The sequence below is a fragment of the Cyrtonyx montezumae genome, unplaced genomic scaffold (genome assembly GCF_038088225.1).
Source record: "Cyrtonyx montezumae isolate F1298 unplaced genomic scaffold, pur_monq_1.0 scaffold_204, whole genome shotgun sequence".
Taxonomy (NCBI): domain Eukaryota; kingdom Metazoa; phylum Chordata; class Aves; order Galliformes; family Odontophoridae; genus Cyrtonyx; species Cyrtonyx montezumae.
Window position 1 is genome coordinate 1 of NW_027071942.1, and position 15,265 is coordinate 15,265.

The 15,265-nt window shown below is 59.9% G+C and overlaps 1 protein-coding gene across 1 annotated transcript in view; it reads left to right on the forward strand.

Moving 5' to 3' along the window:
- Positions 1–1,348: 1,348 nt before the first annotated feature.
- The window catches only part of LOC136049463 (structural maintenance of chromosomes protein 1A), a gene marked incomplete at both ends in the record, with an annotated part of 34,647 nt that continues 20,730 nt past the window's right edge, over positions 1,349–15,265 (forward strand). Inside the window, 5 exons of the mRNA XM_065737763.1 lie at positions 1,349–1,548; positions 3,052–3,198; positions 6,628–6,765; positions 9,121–9,237; positions 14,054–14,160. Of these exons, the coding sequence (XP_065593835.1) occupies positions 1,349–1,548; positions 3,052–3,198; positions 6,628–6,765; positions 9,121–9,237; positions 14,054–14,160 (709 nt within the window). The remainder of the gene's footprint in view (positions 1,549–3,051; positions 3,199–6,627; positions 6,766–9,120; positions 9,238–14,053; positions 14,161–15,265) is intronic.

Consider the following 15,265-nt stretch of genomic DNA (forward strand, 5'->3'; position numbering starts at 1 on the left):
GGACCCCAATATGGGCTGTGGGACCCCATTAATGGGGTCCAGAACCCCAATATGGGCTGTGGGACCCCAATAATGGAAGCAGGGACCCCAGTATGGGCTGTGGGACCCCATTAATGGAAACAGGGACCCCAGTATGGGCTGTGGGACCCCAATAATGGAAACAGGGACCCCAATATGGGCTGTGGGACCCCAATATGGGCTGTGGGACCCCCAAAGGGACACAGGGACCCCATTAATGTGGTCCAGGACCCCAATAATGGAAACAGGGACCCCAGTATGGGCTGTGGGACCCAAATATGGGCTGTGGGACCCCAGTAATGGAAACAGGGACCCCAATATGGGCTGTGGGACCCCATTAATGGAAACAGGGACCCCAATATGGGCTGTGGGACCCCAGTATGGGCTGTGGACCCCAATATGGGCTGTGGGACCCCAGTAATGGAAACAGGGACCCCAACAATGGAAGCAGGGACCCCAATATGGGCTGTGGGACCCCAATAATGGAAACAGGGACCCCAGTATGGGCTGTGGGACCCCAATATGGGCTGTGGGACCCCCAAATGGAAACAGGGACCCCAGTATGGGCTGTGGGACCCCAGTATGGGCTGTGGGACCCCATTAATGGAAACAGGGACCCCAGTATGGGCTGTGGGACCCCAGTATGGGCTGTGGGACCCCAATATGGGCTGTGGGACCCCATTAATGGGGTCCAGAACCCCAATATGGGCTGTGGGACCCCAATAATGGAAGCAGGGACCCCAGTATGGGCTGTGGGACCCCAATATGGGCTGTGGGACCCCATTAATGGGGTCCAGAACCCCAATATGGGCTGTGGGACCCCAATAATGGAAGCAGGGACCCCAGTATGGGCTGTGGGACCCCATTAATGGAAACAGGGACCCCAGTATGGGCTGTGGGACCCCAGTATGGGCTGTGGGACCCCCAAATGGAAACAGGGACCCCAGTATGGGCTGTGGGACCCCAGTATGGGCTGTGGGACCCCAATATGGGCTGTGGGACCCCCAAATGGAAACAGGGACCCCAGTATGGGCTGTGGGACCCCAGTGTGGGCTGTGGGACCCCAGTGTGGGCTGTGGGACCCCAGTATGGGCTGTGGGACCCCAATATGGGCTGTGGGACCCCCATTAATGGAAACAGGGACCCCAGTATGGGCTGTGGGACCCCAGTATGGGCTGTGGGACCCCAATATGGGCTGTGGGACCCCAGTATGGGCTGTGGGACCCCAGTGTGGGCTGTGGGACCCCAGTATGGGCTGTGGGACCCCAATATGGGCTGTGGGACCCCAGTGTGGGCTGTGGGACCCCAGTATGGGCTGTGGGCCCCCCAGCTGAGCCCCGTGCCCCCCAGGTGAAGCCCACGGACGAGAAGCTGCGGGAGCTGAAGGGCGCCAAGCTGGTCATCGACGTGATCCGCTACGAGCCGCCCCACATCAAGAAGGCGCTGCAGTACGCCTGCGGCAACGCGCTCGTCTGCGACAACGTCGAGGACGCGCGGCGCATCGCCTTCGGGGGGCACCAGCGCCACAAGGTGGGGGGCTGGGACCCACAAGTGGGGGGTGGGAGCCGTAAGTGGGGGGCTGACCCACAAGTGGGGGATGGGAGCCACAGGTGGGGATGGGGGCCGTCAGTGGGGGATGGGGGCCGTCCGTGGGGGATGGGGGCCGTCAGTGTGGGCTGGGACCCACAAGTGGGGGGTGGGAGCCGTAAGTGGGGGGCTGACCCACAACTGGGGGATGGGAGCCACAGGTGGGAGATGGGGGCCGTCAGTGGGGGATGGGGGCCGTTAGTGGGGGATGGGGGCCGTCAGTGTGGGCTGGGACCCACAAGTGGGGGGTGGGAGCCGTAAGTGGGGGGCTGACCCACAAGTGGGGGGCTGGGAGCCACAGGTGGGAGATGGGGGCCATAAGCGTGGGGTATCATACATGGGGCTGTGCCCCACCCGTGGCTGTGCCTCAGCCCCACACATTGCGATCTCTCTCTGCCCCACACATGGGGGTCTGCCTCACCCGTGGCTGTGGCTCAGCCCCACACATTGCGATCTCTCTCTGCCCCACACCAGAGCTCTGCCCCACCCGTGGCTGTGGCTCAGCCCCACACATTGCGATCTCTCTCAGCCCCACACATTGCGATCCCTCTCTGCCCCACACATGGGGGTCTGCCCCACCCGTGGCTGTGGCTCAGCCCCACACATTGTGATCCCTCTCAGCCCCACACATTGCATCCCTCTCTGCCCCACTCTGGAGCTCTGCCCCACACCGGAGCTCTGCCCTACCCGTGGCTGTGGCTCAGCCCCACACATTGCGATCTCTTTCTGCCCCACACATGGGGGTCTGCCCCACCCGTGGCTGTGGCTCAGCCCCACACATTGCGATCCCTCTCTGCCCCACACATGGGGGTCTGCCCCACCCGTGGCTGTGGCTCAGCCCCACACATTGCGATCTCTTTCTGCCCCACACATGGGGGTCTGCCCCACCCGTGGCTGTGGCTCAGCCCCACACATTGCGATCTCTCTCAGCCCCACACATTGCGATCCCTCTCTGCCCCACACCAGAGCTCTGCCCTACCCGTGGCTGTGCCTCAGCCCCACACATTGCGATCTCTCTCTGCCCCACACATGGGGGTCTGCCTCACCCGTGGCTGTGGCTCAGCCCCACACATTGCAGTCTCTCTCTGCCCCACACTGGAGCTCTGCCCCACACCAGAGCTCTGCCCCACCCGTGGCTGTGGCTCAGCCCCACACATTGCAGTCTCTCTCTGCCCCACACCGGAGCTCTGCCCCACACCAGAGCTCTGCCCCACCCGTGGCTGTGGCTCAGCCCCACACATTGCAGTCTCTCTCTGCCCCACACCGGAGCTCTGCCCCACACCAGAGCTCTGCCCCACCCGTGGCTGTGGCTCAGCCCCACACATTGCGATCCCTCTCTGCCCCACACCAGAGCTCTGCCCCACCCGTGGCTGTGGCTCAGCCCCACACATTGCGATCTCTTTCTGCCCCACACATGGGGGTCTGCCCCACACGCTGTGCCCACAGACGGTGGCGCTGGACGGGACGCTGTTCCAGAAGTCGGGGGTGATCTCGGGGGGCGCGAGCGATCTGAAGGCCAAAGCGCGGCGCTGGGACGAGAAGGCCGTGGATAAACTCAAGGACAAAAAGGAGCGCCTCACCGACGAGCTCAAGGTGCGCCCCACAGCGCCGCCCCACAGCGCCGCCCCATAGCGCCGCCCCATAGCGCGGCGCTGCTATCCCATAGTGCCGCTATCCCATAGTGCCGCTATCCCATAGCGCTGCTATCCCATAGGGCTGCCCCATAGCGCTGCTATCCCATAGGGCTGCCCCATAGCGCTGCTATCCCATAGCGCTGCTATCCCATAGCGCTGCTATCCCATAGCGCTGCCCCACAGCGCCGCCCCATAGCACAGCGCTGCTATCCCATAGTGCCGCTATCCCATAGTGCCGCTATCCCATAGTGCCGCTATCCCATAGCGCTGCTATCCCATAGGGCTGCCCCATAGCGCTGCTATCCCATAGGGCTGCCCCATAGCGCTGCTATCCCATAGCGCTGCTATCCCATAGCGCTGCTATCCCATAGCGCTGCCCCACAGCGCCGCCCCATAGCACAGCGCTGCTATCCCATAGTGCCGCTATCCCATAGTGCCGCTATCCCATAGTGCCGCTATCCCATAGTGCTGCTATCCCATAGCGCTGCTATCCCATAGCGCTGCCCCATAGCACTGCTATCCCGTAGGGCTGCCCCACAGCGCTGCTATCCCATAGGGCCACCCCATAGCGCTGCTATCCCATAGCGCTGCTATCCCATAGCGCTGCTATCCCATAGTGCTGCCCCATAGCGCTGCTATCCCATAGGGCCGCCCCATAGCGCTGCTATCCCATAGGGCCGCCCCATAGCGCTGCTATCCCGTAGGGCTGCCCCATAGCGCTGCTATCCCATAGGGCCACCCCATAGCGCTGCTATCCCATAGCGCTGCCATCCCATAGCGCTGCTATCCCATAGGGCTGCCCCATGGCACTGCTATCCCACAGCGCTGCTATCCCATAGGGCTGCCCCATAGCGCTGCCATCCCACAGCGCCGCCCCATAGCGCTGCTATCCCATAGCGCTGCCCCATAGCGCTGCTATCCCATAGTGCTGCTATCCCATAGCGCTGCTATCCCATAGGGCCGCCCCATAGCGCTGCTATCCCGTAGGGCTGCCCCATAGCGCTGCTATCCCATAGGGCCACCCCATAGCGCTGCTATCCCATAGCGCTGCCATCCCATAGCGCTGCTATCCCATAGGGCTGCCCCATGGCACTGCTATCCCACAGCGCTGCTATCCCATAGGGCTGCCCCATAGCGCTGCCATCCCACAGCGCCGCCCCATAGCGCTGCTATCCCATAGCGCTGCTATCCCATAGCACTGCTATCCCATAGTGCCGCCCCACAGCGCCGCCCCACAGCGCTGCTATCCCATAGGGCTGCCCCACAGCGCTGCTATCGCATAGTGCTGCCCCACAGCGCTGCCCCATAGCGCTGCTATCCCATAGCACTGCTATCCCATAGTGCCGCCCCACAGCGCCACCCCATAGCGCTGCTATCCCATAGTGCTGCTATCCCATAGCGCTGCCCCATAGTGCTGCCCCATAGCGCTGCTATCCCATATGGCTGCCCCACAGCGCTGCTATCCCACAGCGCTGCCCCACAGTGCCACCCCATAGTGCTGCCCCACAGCGCCGCTATCCCATAGCATTGCTCCACTGCCCCCAATCTCTGCCCCACATCCCCACACCCCAACCCCATCCCTGCCCCCATCCCCCCCCACTCCCCATCCCGCCCTCACCCCCCCCCCTCACCCCCCATCTTCCCCCCATCCCCACCCCTCATCCACCCCCAACCTTACCCCCCATCCCCCCCACCCTCACCCCCCATCTTCCCCCCATCCCCTCCTCGCCCCCCATCCCCCCCCATCTTCCTCTCACCCCCCATCCCCCCCCCCCACTCCCCATTCCCCCCCCATCCCCCCCCATCTTCCTCTCACCCCCCATCCCCCCCCACCCCCATCCCCCCTCTCACCCCCCATCCCCCCCTCACCCCCCATCTTCCCCCCATCCCCACCCCTCATCCACCCCCAACCTTACCCCCCATCCCCCCCACCCTCACCCCCCATCTTCCCCCCATCCCCTCCTCGCCCCCCATCCCCCCCATCTTCCTCTCACCCCCCATCCCCCCCCCCCACTCCCCATTCCCCCCCCATCCCCCCCCATCTTCCTCTCACCCCCCATCCCCCCCCCACCCCCATCCCCCCTCTCACCCCCCATCCCCCCCTCTCGCCCCATATCTTCCCCCCATCCCCCCCTCGCCCCCCATCCCCCCCACCCTCACCCCCCATCTTCCCCCCCCATCCCCCACACCCTCACCCCCCATCACCCCCCACTCTCACCCCCAACACCCCCATCCCCTCCCCCCCATCCCCCTCCACCTCCCCCATCCCCCCCTCGCCCCCCATCCCCCCCCCTCACCCCCATACGCCCCTCAGCCCCCATCCCCCCCCAGCCCCATGCCCCCCCCACCCCCCATCTCCCCCTCACCCCCCATCTTCCCCCATCCCATCTTCCCCCCATCCCCCCTCGCCCCCCATCTCCCCCTCACCCCCCATCTTCCCCCCATCCCCCCATCTTCCCCCCATCCCCCCTCGCCCCCCATCTTCCCCCCATCCCCCCATCTTCCCCCCATCCCCCCATCTTCCCCCCATCCCCCCATCTTCCCCCATCCCCCCATCTTCCCCCCATCCCCCCATCTTCCCCCCATCCCCCCTCGCCCCCCATCTTCCCCCCATCCCTCCATCTTCCCCCCATCCCCCCATCTTCCCCCCATCCCCCCATCTTCCCCCCACCCCCCCTTGCCCCCCATCCCCCGCCCCCCATCCCCCCCATGCCCCCTATCTTCCCCCCATCCCCCCCTCGCCCCCCATCCCCCCCCCACCCCCATCCCCCATCTTCCCTCGCCCCCCCATCTTCCCCCACCCCTATCCCCCCCTCGCCCCCTATCTTCCCCCCATCCCCCCCCCACCCCCATCCCCCCTCGCCCCCCATCCCCCCCCACCCTCACCCCCCATCTTCCCCCCATCCCCCCCTCGCCCCCCATCCCCCCATCTTCCCCCCATCCCCCCTCGCCCCCCATTCCCCCCCATTCCCCCCCCACCCCCACCCCCCCTTGCCCCCCATCCCCCGCCCCCCATCCCCCCCATGCCCCCTATCTTCCCCCCATCCTTCCCTCTTCCCCCATCTCCCCCCATCCCCCCCTTGCCCCCCAACCCCCCCTCACCCCCCATCTTCCCCCATCCCCCCATCTTCCCCACATCCCCCCATCTTCCCCCCATCCCCCCTCGCCCCCCATCCCCCCATTCCCCCCCCACCCCCACCCCCCCTCACCCCCCATCCCCCCCCAGCCCCATGCCCCCCCCCACCCCCCCATCTCCCCCTCACCCCCCATCCCCCCTCACCCCCCATCTTCCCCCCATCCCCCCCCACCCTCACCCCCATCCCCCCCTCGCCCCCCATCCCCCCATCTTCCCCCCACCCCCCGCGCTGAGGGCCGGGTTGTGGCGCAGGAGCAGATGAAGGCGAAGCGGAAGGAGGCGGAGCTGCGGCAGGTGCAGTCTCAGGCGCACGGACTGCAGATGCGCCTCAAGTACTCCCAGAGCGACCTGGAGCAAACCAAGAGCCGACACCTGGCGCTCAACATGCAGGTGCGCCTATAGAAACCCTATAGGGATGTATAGGGACCTATAGAAGCCCTATAGGGACATATAGGGAGAGGAGCCGCCACCTGGCGCTCAACATGCAGGTGCGCCTATAGAAACCCTATAGGGATGTATAGGGACCTATAGGGACATATAGGGAGAGGAGCCGACACCTGGCGCTCAACATGCAGGTGCGCCCATAGGGACGTATAGGAGCCCTATAGGGATGTATAGGGGCCTATAGAAACCCTATAGGGACAGGAGCCGACACCTGGCGCTCAGCATGCAGGTCCACCTGTAGGGGCCTATAGAAACCCCTATAGGGACGTATAGAAGCCCTATAGGGACATATAGGGACAGGAGCCGCCACCTGGCGCTCAACATGCAGGTGCGCCTATAGGGGCCTATAGAAACCCTATAGGGACGTATAGGGACATATAGAAACCCTATAGGGACATACAGGGACAGGAGCCGCCACCTTGCGCTCAACATGCAGGTGCGCCTATAGGGACGTATAGGAGCCCTATAGGGACATATAGAAGCCCTATAGGGACATATAGGGACAGGAGCCGACACCTGGCGCTCAACATGCAGGTGCGCCTATAGAAACCCTATAGGGATGTATAGGGACATATAGAAGCCCTATAGGGACATATAGGGAGAGGAGCCGACACCTGGCGCTCAACATGCAGGTGCGCCTATAGGGGCCTATAGAAACCCTATAGGGACGTATAGAAGCCCTATAGGGACAGGAGCCGACACCTGGCGCTCAACATGCAGGTGCGCCTATAGGGACGTATAGGGATGTATAGGGACATACAGGGACAGGAGCCGGCACCTGGCGCTCAACATGCAGGTGCGCCTATAGGGGCCTATAGGAGCCCTATAGGGACATATAGAAACCCTATAGGGACAGGAGCCGCCACCTGGCGCTCAACATGCAGATACAGCCTATGGGTCTCTATGGGTCTATAGGTCCCTATGGGTCCCTGTGGGTCACTGTGGGTCTCTATGGGTCGCTGTGGGTCTCTGTGGGTCTCTGTGGGTCGCTGTGGGTCCCTATGGGTCCCTGTGGGTCGCTATGGGTCCCTATGGGTCGCTATGGGTCCCTGTGGGTCTCTATGGGTCGCTATGGGTCCCTGTGGGTCTCTATGGGTCCCTGTGGGTCGCTGTGGGTCCCTATGGGTCCCTATGGGTTGCTATGGGTTACTGTGGGTCTCTATGGGTCCCTATGGGTCGCTATGGGTCGCTATGGGTCACTGTGGGTCTCTATGGGTCACTATGGGTCGCTGTGGGTTGCTGTGGGTCACTATGGGTCGCTATGGGTCACTGTGGGTTGCTATGGGTCGCTGTGGGTCTCTATGGGTCGCTCTGGGTCGCTATGGGTCTCTATGGGTCACTATGGGTCACTGTGGGTCTCTATGGGTCCCTATGGGTCGCTGTGGGTCGCTATGGGTCTCTATGGGTCTCTATGGGTCCCTCTGGGTCCCTATGGGTCGCTATGGGTCGCTGTGGGTTGCTATGGGTTGCTATGGGTTGCTGTGGGTCACTATGGGTCCCTATGGGTCGCTATGGGTCACTGTGGGTTGCTATGGGTCGCTGTGGGTTGCTATGGGTCCCTGTGGGTCTCTATGGGTCGCTCTGGGTTGCTATGGGTCCCTATGGGTCGCTGTGGGTCTCTATGGGTCACTGTGGGTTGCTATGGGTCGCTGTGGGTTGCTATGGGTCCCTATGGGTCTCTGTGGGTCGCTCTGGGTTGCTATGGGTCCCTATGGGTCGCTGTGGGGTGCTGTGGGTCGCTGTGGGTTGCTATGGGTCGCTGTGGGTCCCTATGGGTCTCTATGGGTCGCTCTGGGTTGCTATGGGTCTCTATGGGTCCCTATGGGTCGCTGTGAGTCTCTATGGGGCGCTATGGGTCACTGTGTGTTGCTATGGGGCGCTATGGGTTGCTCTGGGTTGCTATGGGTCTCTATGGGTCCCTATGGGTCGCTGTGGGGCGCTGTGGGTCTCTATGGGGCGCTGTGGGGCGCTATGGGTCGCTGTGGGTCGCTATGGGTCGCTATGGGGCGCTATGGGTTGCTATGGGGCGCTATGGGTCGCTGTGGGTCTCTATGGGTCACTGTGGGTTGCTATGGGTCGCTGTGGGTTGCTATGGGTCCCTATGGGTCTCTGTGGGTCTCTATGGGTCGCTATGGGTCCCTGTGGGTCGCTGTGGGTCCCTATGGGGCGCTATGGGTCGCTGTGGGGCGCTATGGGTCGCTGTGGGTCTCTATGGGGCGCTGTGGGGCGCTATGGGTCGCTGTGGGTCTCTATGGGGCGCTGTGGGGCGCTATGGGTCGCTGTGGGTCGCTGTCCCCTCAGGAGAAGTCGAAGTTGGAGAGCGAACTGAGCAACTTCGGCCCACGGATCAACGACATCAAACGCGTCACACAGAGCAGAGAGCGGGACATGAGGGAGCTGCGCGACAAGATGAACCAGGTCATCAGCGCTAATTAACGCTAATTAGGGAGTGATTAATGAGTGATTAATGACCGGGACATGAGGGAGCTGCGCGACAAGATGAACCAGGTCATCAGCGCTAATTAACGCTAATTAGGGAGTGATTAATGAGTGATTAATGACCGGGACATGAGGGAGCTGCGCGACAAGATGAACCAGGTCATCAGCGCTAATTAACGCTAATTAGGGAGTGATTAATGAGTGATTAATGACCGGGACATGAGGGAGCTGCGCGACAAGATGAACCAGGTCATCAGCGCTAATTAACGCTAATTAGGGAGTGATTAATGAGTGATTAATGACCGGGACATGAGGGAGCTGCGCGACAAGATGAACCAGGTCATCAGCGCTAATTAACGCTAATTAGGGAGTGATTAATGAGTGATTAATGACCGGGACATGAGGGAGCTGCGCGACAAGATGAACCAGGTCATCAGCGCTAATTAACGCTAATTAGGGAGTGATTAATGAGTGATTAATGACCGGGACATGAGGGAGCTGCGCGACAAGATGAACCAGGTCATCAGCGCTAATTAACGCTAATTAGGGAGTGATTAATGAGTGATTAATGACCGGGGACGTGAGGGAGCTGCGCGACAAGATGAACCAGGTCATCAGCGCTAATTAACGCTAATTAGGGAGTGATTAATGAGTGATTAATGACCGGGGACGTGAGGGAGCTGCGCGACAAGATGAACCAGGTCAATAATTAATCACTAATTAATCATTAATTAATTAACGGGGACGTGAGGGAGCACTGCGACTGGATGAACCAGGAGGGATTCATTAATTAATGGGGACGCACTAATGAATGGGGCTCTCTAATTAATGGGGGCTCTTTAATTAACAGAGGCTCTTTAATTAATGGGGCTCACTAATTAACAGGGGCTCTCTAATTAATGGGGGCTCACTAATTAATGGGGGCTCTCTAATTAACAGAGGCTCTTTAATTAATGGGGCTCACTAATTAACAGGGGCTCCCTAATTACGGGCTCCTAATTAACGGGGTCCCTAATTATGCGGTCCCTAATTAATGGGCTCCTTATTACGCAGTCTCTAATTAATGCGGTCCCTAATTAACGCGGTCCCTAATTACGGGCCCTTAATTACGCGGTCCCTAATTGCGGTCGCTAATTAACGGTCGCTAATTAACGGTCGCTAATTGCGGTCCCTAATTAATGGTCGCTAATTAACGGTCCCTAATTGCCGTCGCTAATTACGCGGTCCCTAATTAACGCGGTCCCTAATTGCGGTTGCTAATTGCGGTCCCTAATTAACGTGGGCGCTAATTGCCGTCGCTAATTGCGGTCCCTAATTGCGGTCATTAATTAATGGTCCCTAATTGCGGTCCCTAATTAACGCGGTCCCTAATTGCAGTCCCTAATTAACGGTCCCTAATTAATGCGGTCCCTAGTTGCGGTCACTCATTGCAGTCCCTAATTAACGGTCCCTAATTAAAGGTCCCTAATTGCGGTCCCTAATTAACGGTCCCTAATTAACGGTCCCTAATTGCGGTCCCTAATTGCGGTCCCTAATTAACGATCCCTAATTGCGGTCCCTAATTGCAGTCGCTCATTGTGGTCCCTAATTATCGGTCCCTAATTAATGGTTGCTCATTCCGGTTGCTCATTGCGGTCCCTAATTAACGGTCCCTAATTGCAGTCCCTAATTAACGCGGTCGCTAATTGCGGTCGCTAATTACCGGTGGCTCATTGTGGTCCCTAATTAGCGGTGGCTCATTGCGGTCCCTAATTACCGGTGGCTAATTAGCGGTGGCTCATTGCGGTGGCTCATTGCGGTCCCTAATTAGCGGTGGCTCATTGCGGTCCCTAATTAGTGGTGGCTCATTGCGGTCCCTAATTACCGGTCCCTAATTAGCGGTGGCTAATTAGCGGTGGCTCATTGCGGTGGCTCATTGCGGTCCCTAATTAGCGGTGGCTCATTGCGGTCCCTAATTAACGGTCCTTAATTAGCGGTGGCTAATTAGCGGTGGCTCATTGCGGTCCCTAATTAGCGGTGGCTAATTAGCGGTGGCTAATTAACGGTGGCTCATTGCGGTGGCTCATTGCGGTGGCTCATTGCGGTCCCTAATTAACGGTCCCTAATTAGCGGTGGCTAATTAGCGGTGGCTCATTGCGGTCCCTAATTAATGTGGTCCCTAATTGCGGTCCCTAATTAATGGTCCCTAATTAACGGTCACTAATTGCAGTCCCTAATTGCGGTCCCTAATTAATGTGGTCACTAATTGCGGTCCCTAATTAACGGTGGCTCATTGCGGTCCCTAATTAACGGTCCCTAATTAGCGGTGGCTCATTGCGGTGGCTCATTGCGGTCCCTAATTAACGGTCCCTAATTAGCGGTGGCTCATTGCGGTGGCTCATTGCGGTCCCTAATTAACGGTCCCTAATTAGCGGTCCCTAATTAGCGGTGGCTCATTGCGGTCCCTAATTAGTGGTGGCTCATTGCGGTCCCTAATTACCGGTCCCTAATTAGCGGTGGCTAATTAGCGGTGGCTCATTGCGGTGGCTCATTGCGGTCCCTAATTAGCGGTGGCTCATTGCGGTCCCTAATTAACGGTCCTTAATTAGCGGTGGCTAATTAGCGGTGGCTCATTGCGGTCCCTAATTAGCGGTGGCTAATTAGCGGTGGCTAATTAACGGTGGCTCATTGCGGTGGCTCATTGCGGTGGCTCATTGCGGTCCCTAATTAACGGTCCCTAATTAGCGGTGGCTAATTAGCGGTGGCTCATTGCGGTCCCTAATTAATGTGGTCCCTAATTGCGGTCCCTAATTAACGGTCCCTAATTAGCGGTGGCTCATTGCGGTGGCTCATTGCGGTCCCTAATTAACGGTCCCTAATTAGCGGTGGCTAATTAGCGGTGGCTCATTGCGGTCCCTAATTAACGTGGTCCCTAATTAACGGTCCCTAATTAACAGTCACTAATTGCAGTCCCTAATTGCGGTCCCTAATTAATGTGGTCGCTAATTGCGGTCCCTAATTAACGGTGGCTCATTGCGGTCCCTAATTAATGGTCCCTAATTAGCGGTGGCTCATTGTGGTGGCTCATTGCGGTCCCTAATTAATGGTCCCTAATTAGCGGTGGCTCATTGCGGTGGCTAATGAGCGGTGGCTCATTGCGGTCCCTAATTAACGGTCCCTAATTAGCGGTGGCTAATTAGCGGTGGCTCATTGTGGTGGCTCATTGCGGTCCCTAATTTGCGGTGGCTCATTGCGGTCCCTAATTAACGGTCCTCAATTAGTGGTGGCTAATTAGCGGTGGCTCATTGCGGTCCCTAATTACCAGTGGCTAATTAGTGGTGGCTAATTAACGGTGGCTCATTGCGGTGGCTCATTGCGGTCCCTAATTAACGGTCCCTAATTAGCGGTGGCTAATTAGTGGTGGCTCATTGCGGTCCCTAATTAATGTGGTCCCTAATTGCGGTCCCTAATTAACGGTCCCTAATTAATGGTCACTAATTGCAGTCCCTAATTGTGGTCCCTAATTAATGTGGTCGCTAATTGCGGTCCCTAATTAACGGTGGCTCATTGTGGTCCCTAATTAATGGTCCCTAATTAGCGGTGGCTCATTGTGGTGGCTCATTGCGGTCCCTAATTAACGGTCCTTAATTAGCGGTGGCTAATGAGCGGTGGCTCATTGCGGTCCCTAATTAATTACTGGTGGCTAATTAGCGGTGGCTCATTGCGGTGGCTAATGAGCGGTGGCTCATTGCGGTCCCTAATTACTGGTGGCTAATTAGCGGTGGCTAATTAACGGTGGCTCATTGCGGTGGCTAATTAACGGTGGCTCATTGCGGTGGCTCATTGCGGTGGCTAATGAGCAGTGGCTAATGAGTGGTGTGTAATGAATTGCGGTGCGTAACTGCGGTGCGTAACTGCGGTGCGTAACTGCGGTGCGTAACTGCGGTGCGTAATTGCGGTGCGTAATGAACTGCGGTGTGTAATGAACTGTGGTGCGTAATGAACTGCGGTGCGTAATGAACTGCGGTGTGTGATGAACTGCGGTGTGTAATGAACTGCGGTGTGTGATGAACTGCGGTGCATAATGAACTGCGGTGTGTAATGAACTGCGGTGCGTAATGAACTGCGGTGCGTAATGAACTGCGGTGTGTGATGAACTGCGGTGTGTAATGAACTGCGGTGTGTGATGAACTGCGGTGCGTGATGAACTGCGGTGTGTGATGAACTGCGGTGCATAATGAACTGCGGTGTGTAATGAACTGCGGTGCGTAATGAACTGCGGTGCGTGATGAACTGCGGTGTGTGATGAACTGCGGTGCATAATGAACTGCGGTGCATAATGAACTGTGGTGCGTAATGAACTGCGGTGCGTAATGAACTGCGGTGTGTGATGAACTGCGGTGTGTAATGAACTGCGGTGTGTGATGAACTGCGGTGCGTGATGAACTGCGGTGTGTGATGAACTGCGGTGCATAATGAACTGCGGTGTGTGATGAACTGCGGTGTGTAATGAACTGCGGTGCGTAATGAACTGCGGTGTGTGATGAACTGCGGTGCGTGATGAACTGCGGTGTGTGATGAACTGCGGTGTGTAATGAACTGCGGTGCGTAATGAACTGCGGTGCGTAATGAACTGCGGTGCGTGATGAACTGCGGTGTGTGATGAACTGCGGTGTGTGATGAACTGCGGTGTGTGATGAGCGGTGCGTAATGAACTGCAGTGCGTAATTGCGGTGTGTAATGAATGAATTGCGGTGCGTAACTGCGGTGCGTAACTGCGGTGCGTAATGAACTGCGGTGTCTCCTGGCGGCTCAGGTGGAGGATGAGGTGTTTGAGGAGTTCTGCCGCGAGATCGGAGTGCGCAACATCCGCGAGTTCGAGGAGGAGAAGGTCAAGCGGCAGAACGAGATCGCCAAGAAGAGGTCCGCGCCGCCCCACTGCGCTGCTGCCCCACTGCGCCGCCCCACTGCTCCACCCCATAGCACCACCCCACTGCGCCACCCCATAGCGCTGCTGCCCCACTGCGCTGCTGCCCTACTGCGCTGCTGCCCCACAGCGCTGCTGCCCCACTGCGCTGCTGCCCCACTGCGCCGCCCCACTGCTCCACCCCATAGCACCACCCCACTGCGCCACCCCACAGCGCTGCTGCCCCACAGCGCTGCTGCCCCACAGCGCTGCTGCCCCACTGCGCTGCTGCCCCACTGCGCCGCCCCACTGCTCCACCCCATAGCACCACCCCACTGCGCCACCCCATAGCGCTGCTGCCCCAAAGCGCTGCTGCCCCATAGCGCTGCTGCCCCACTGCGCCGCCCCACAGCGCTGCTGCCCCACTGCGCTGCTGCCCCACTGCGCTGCTGCCCCACTGCGCTGCTGCCCCATAGCGCTGCTGCCCCATAGGGCTGCCCCATAACGTCACCCCATAGCGCTGCTGCCCCACTGCGCTGCTGCCCCATAGCGCTGCTGCCCCACTGCGCCGCCCCACTGCGCCACCCCATAGCGCTGCTGCCCCACTGCGCTGCTGCCCCACAGCGCTGCTGCCCCACTGCGCTGCTGCCCCACTGCGCCGCCCCACTGCGCCGCCCCACAGCGCTGCTGCCCCACTGCGCTGCTGCCCCACAGCGCTGCTGCCCCACTGCGCTGCTGCCCCACTGCGCCGCCCCACTGCTCCACCCCATAGCACCACCCCACTGCGCCACCCCATAGCGCTGCTGCCCCAAAGCGCTGCTGCCCCATAGCGCTGCTGCCCCACTGCGCCGCCCCACAGCGCTGCTGCCCCACTGCGCTGCTGCCCCACTGCGCTGCTGCCCCACTGCACTGCTGCCCCATAGCGCTGCTGCCCCATAGGGCTGCCCCATAACGTCACCCCATAGCGCTGCTGCCCCACTGCGCTGCTGCCCCATAGCACTGCTGCCCCACTGCGCCGCCCCACTGCGCCGCCCCATAGCGCTGCTGCCCCATAGTGCTGCCCCATAGCACTGCTGCCCCATAGTGTTGCTGCCCCATAGCGCTGCTGCCCCACTGCGCCGC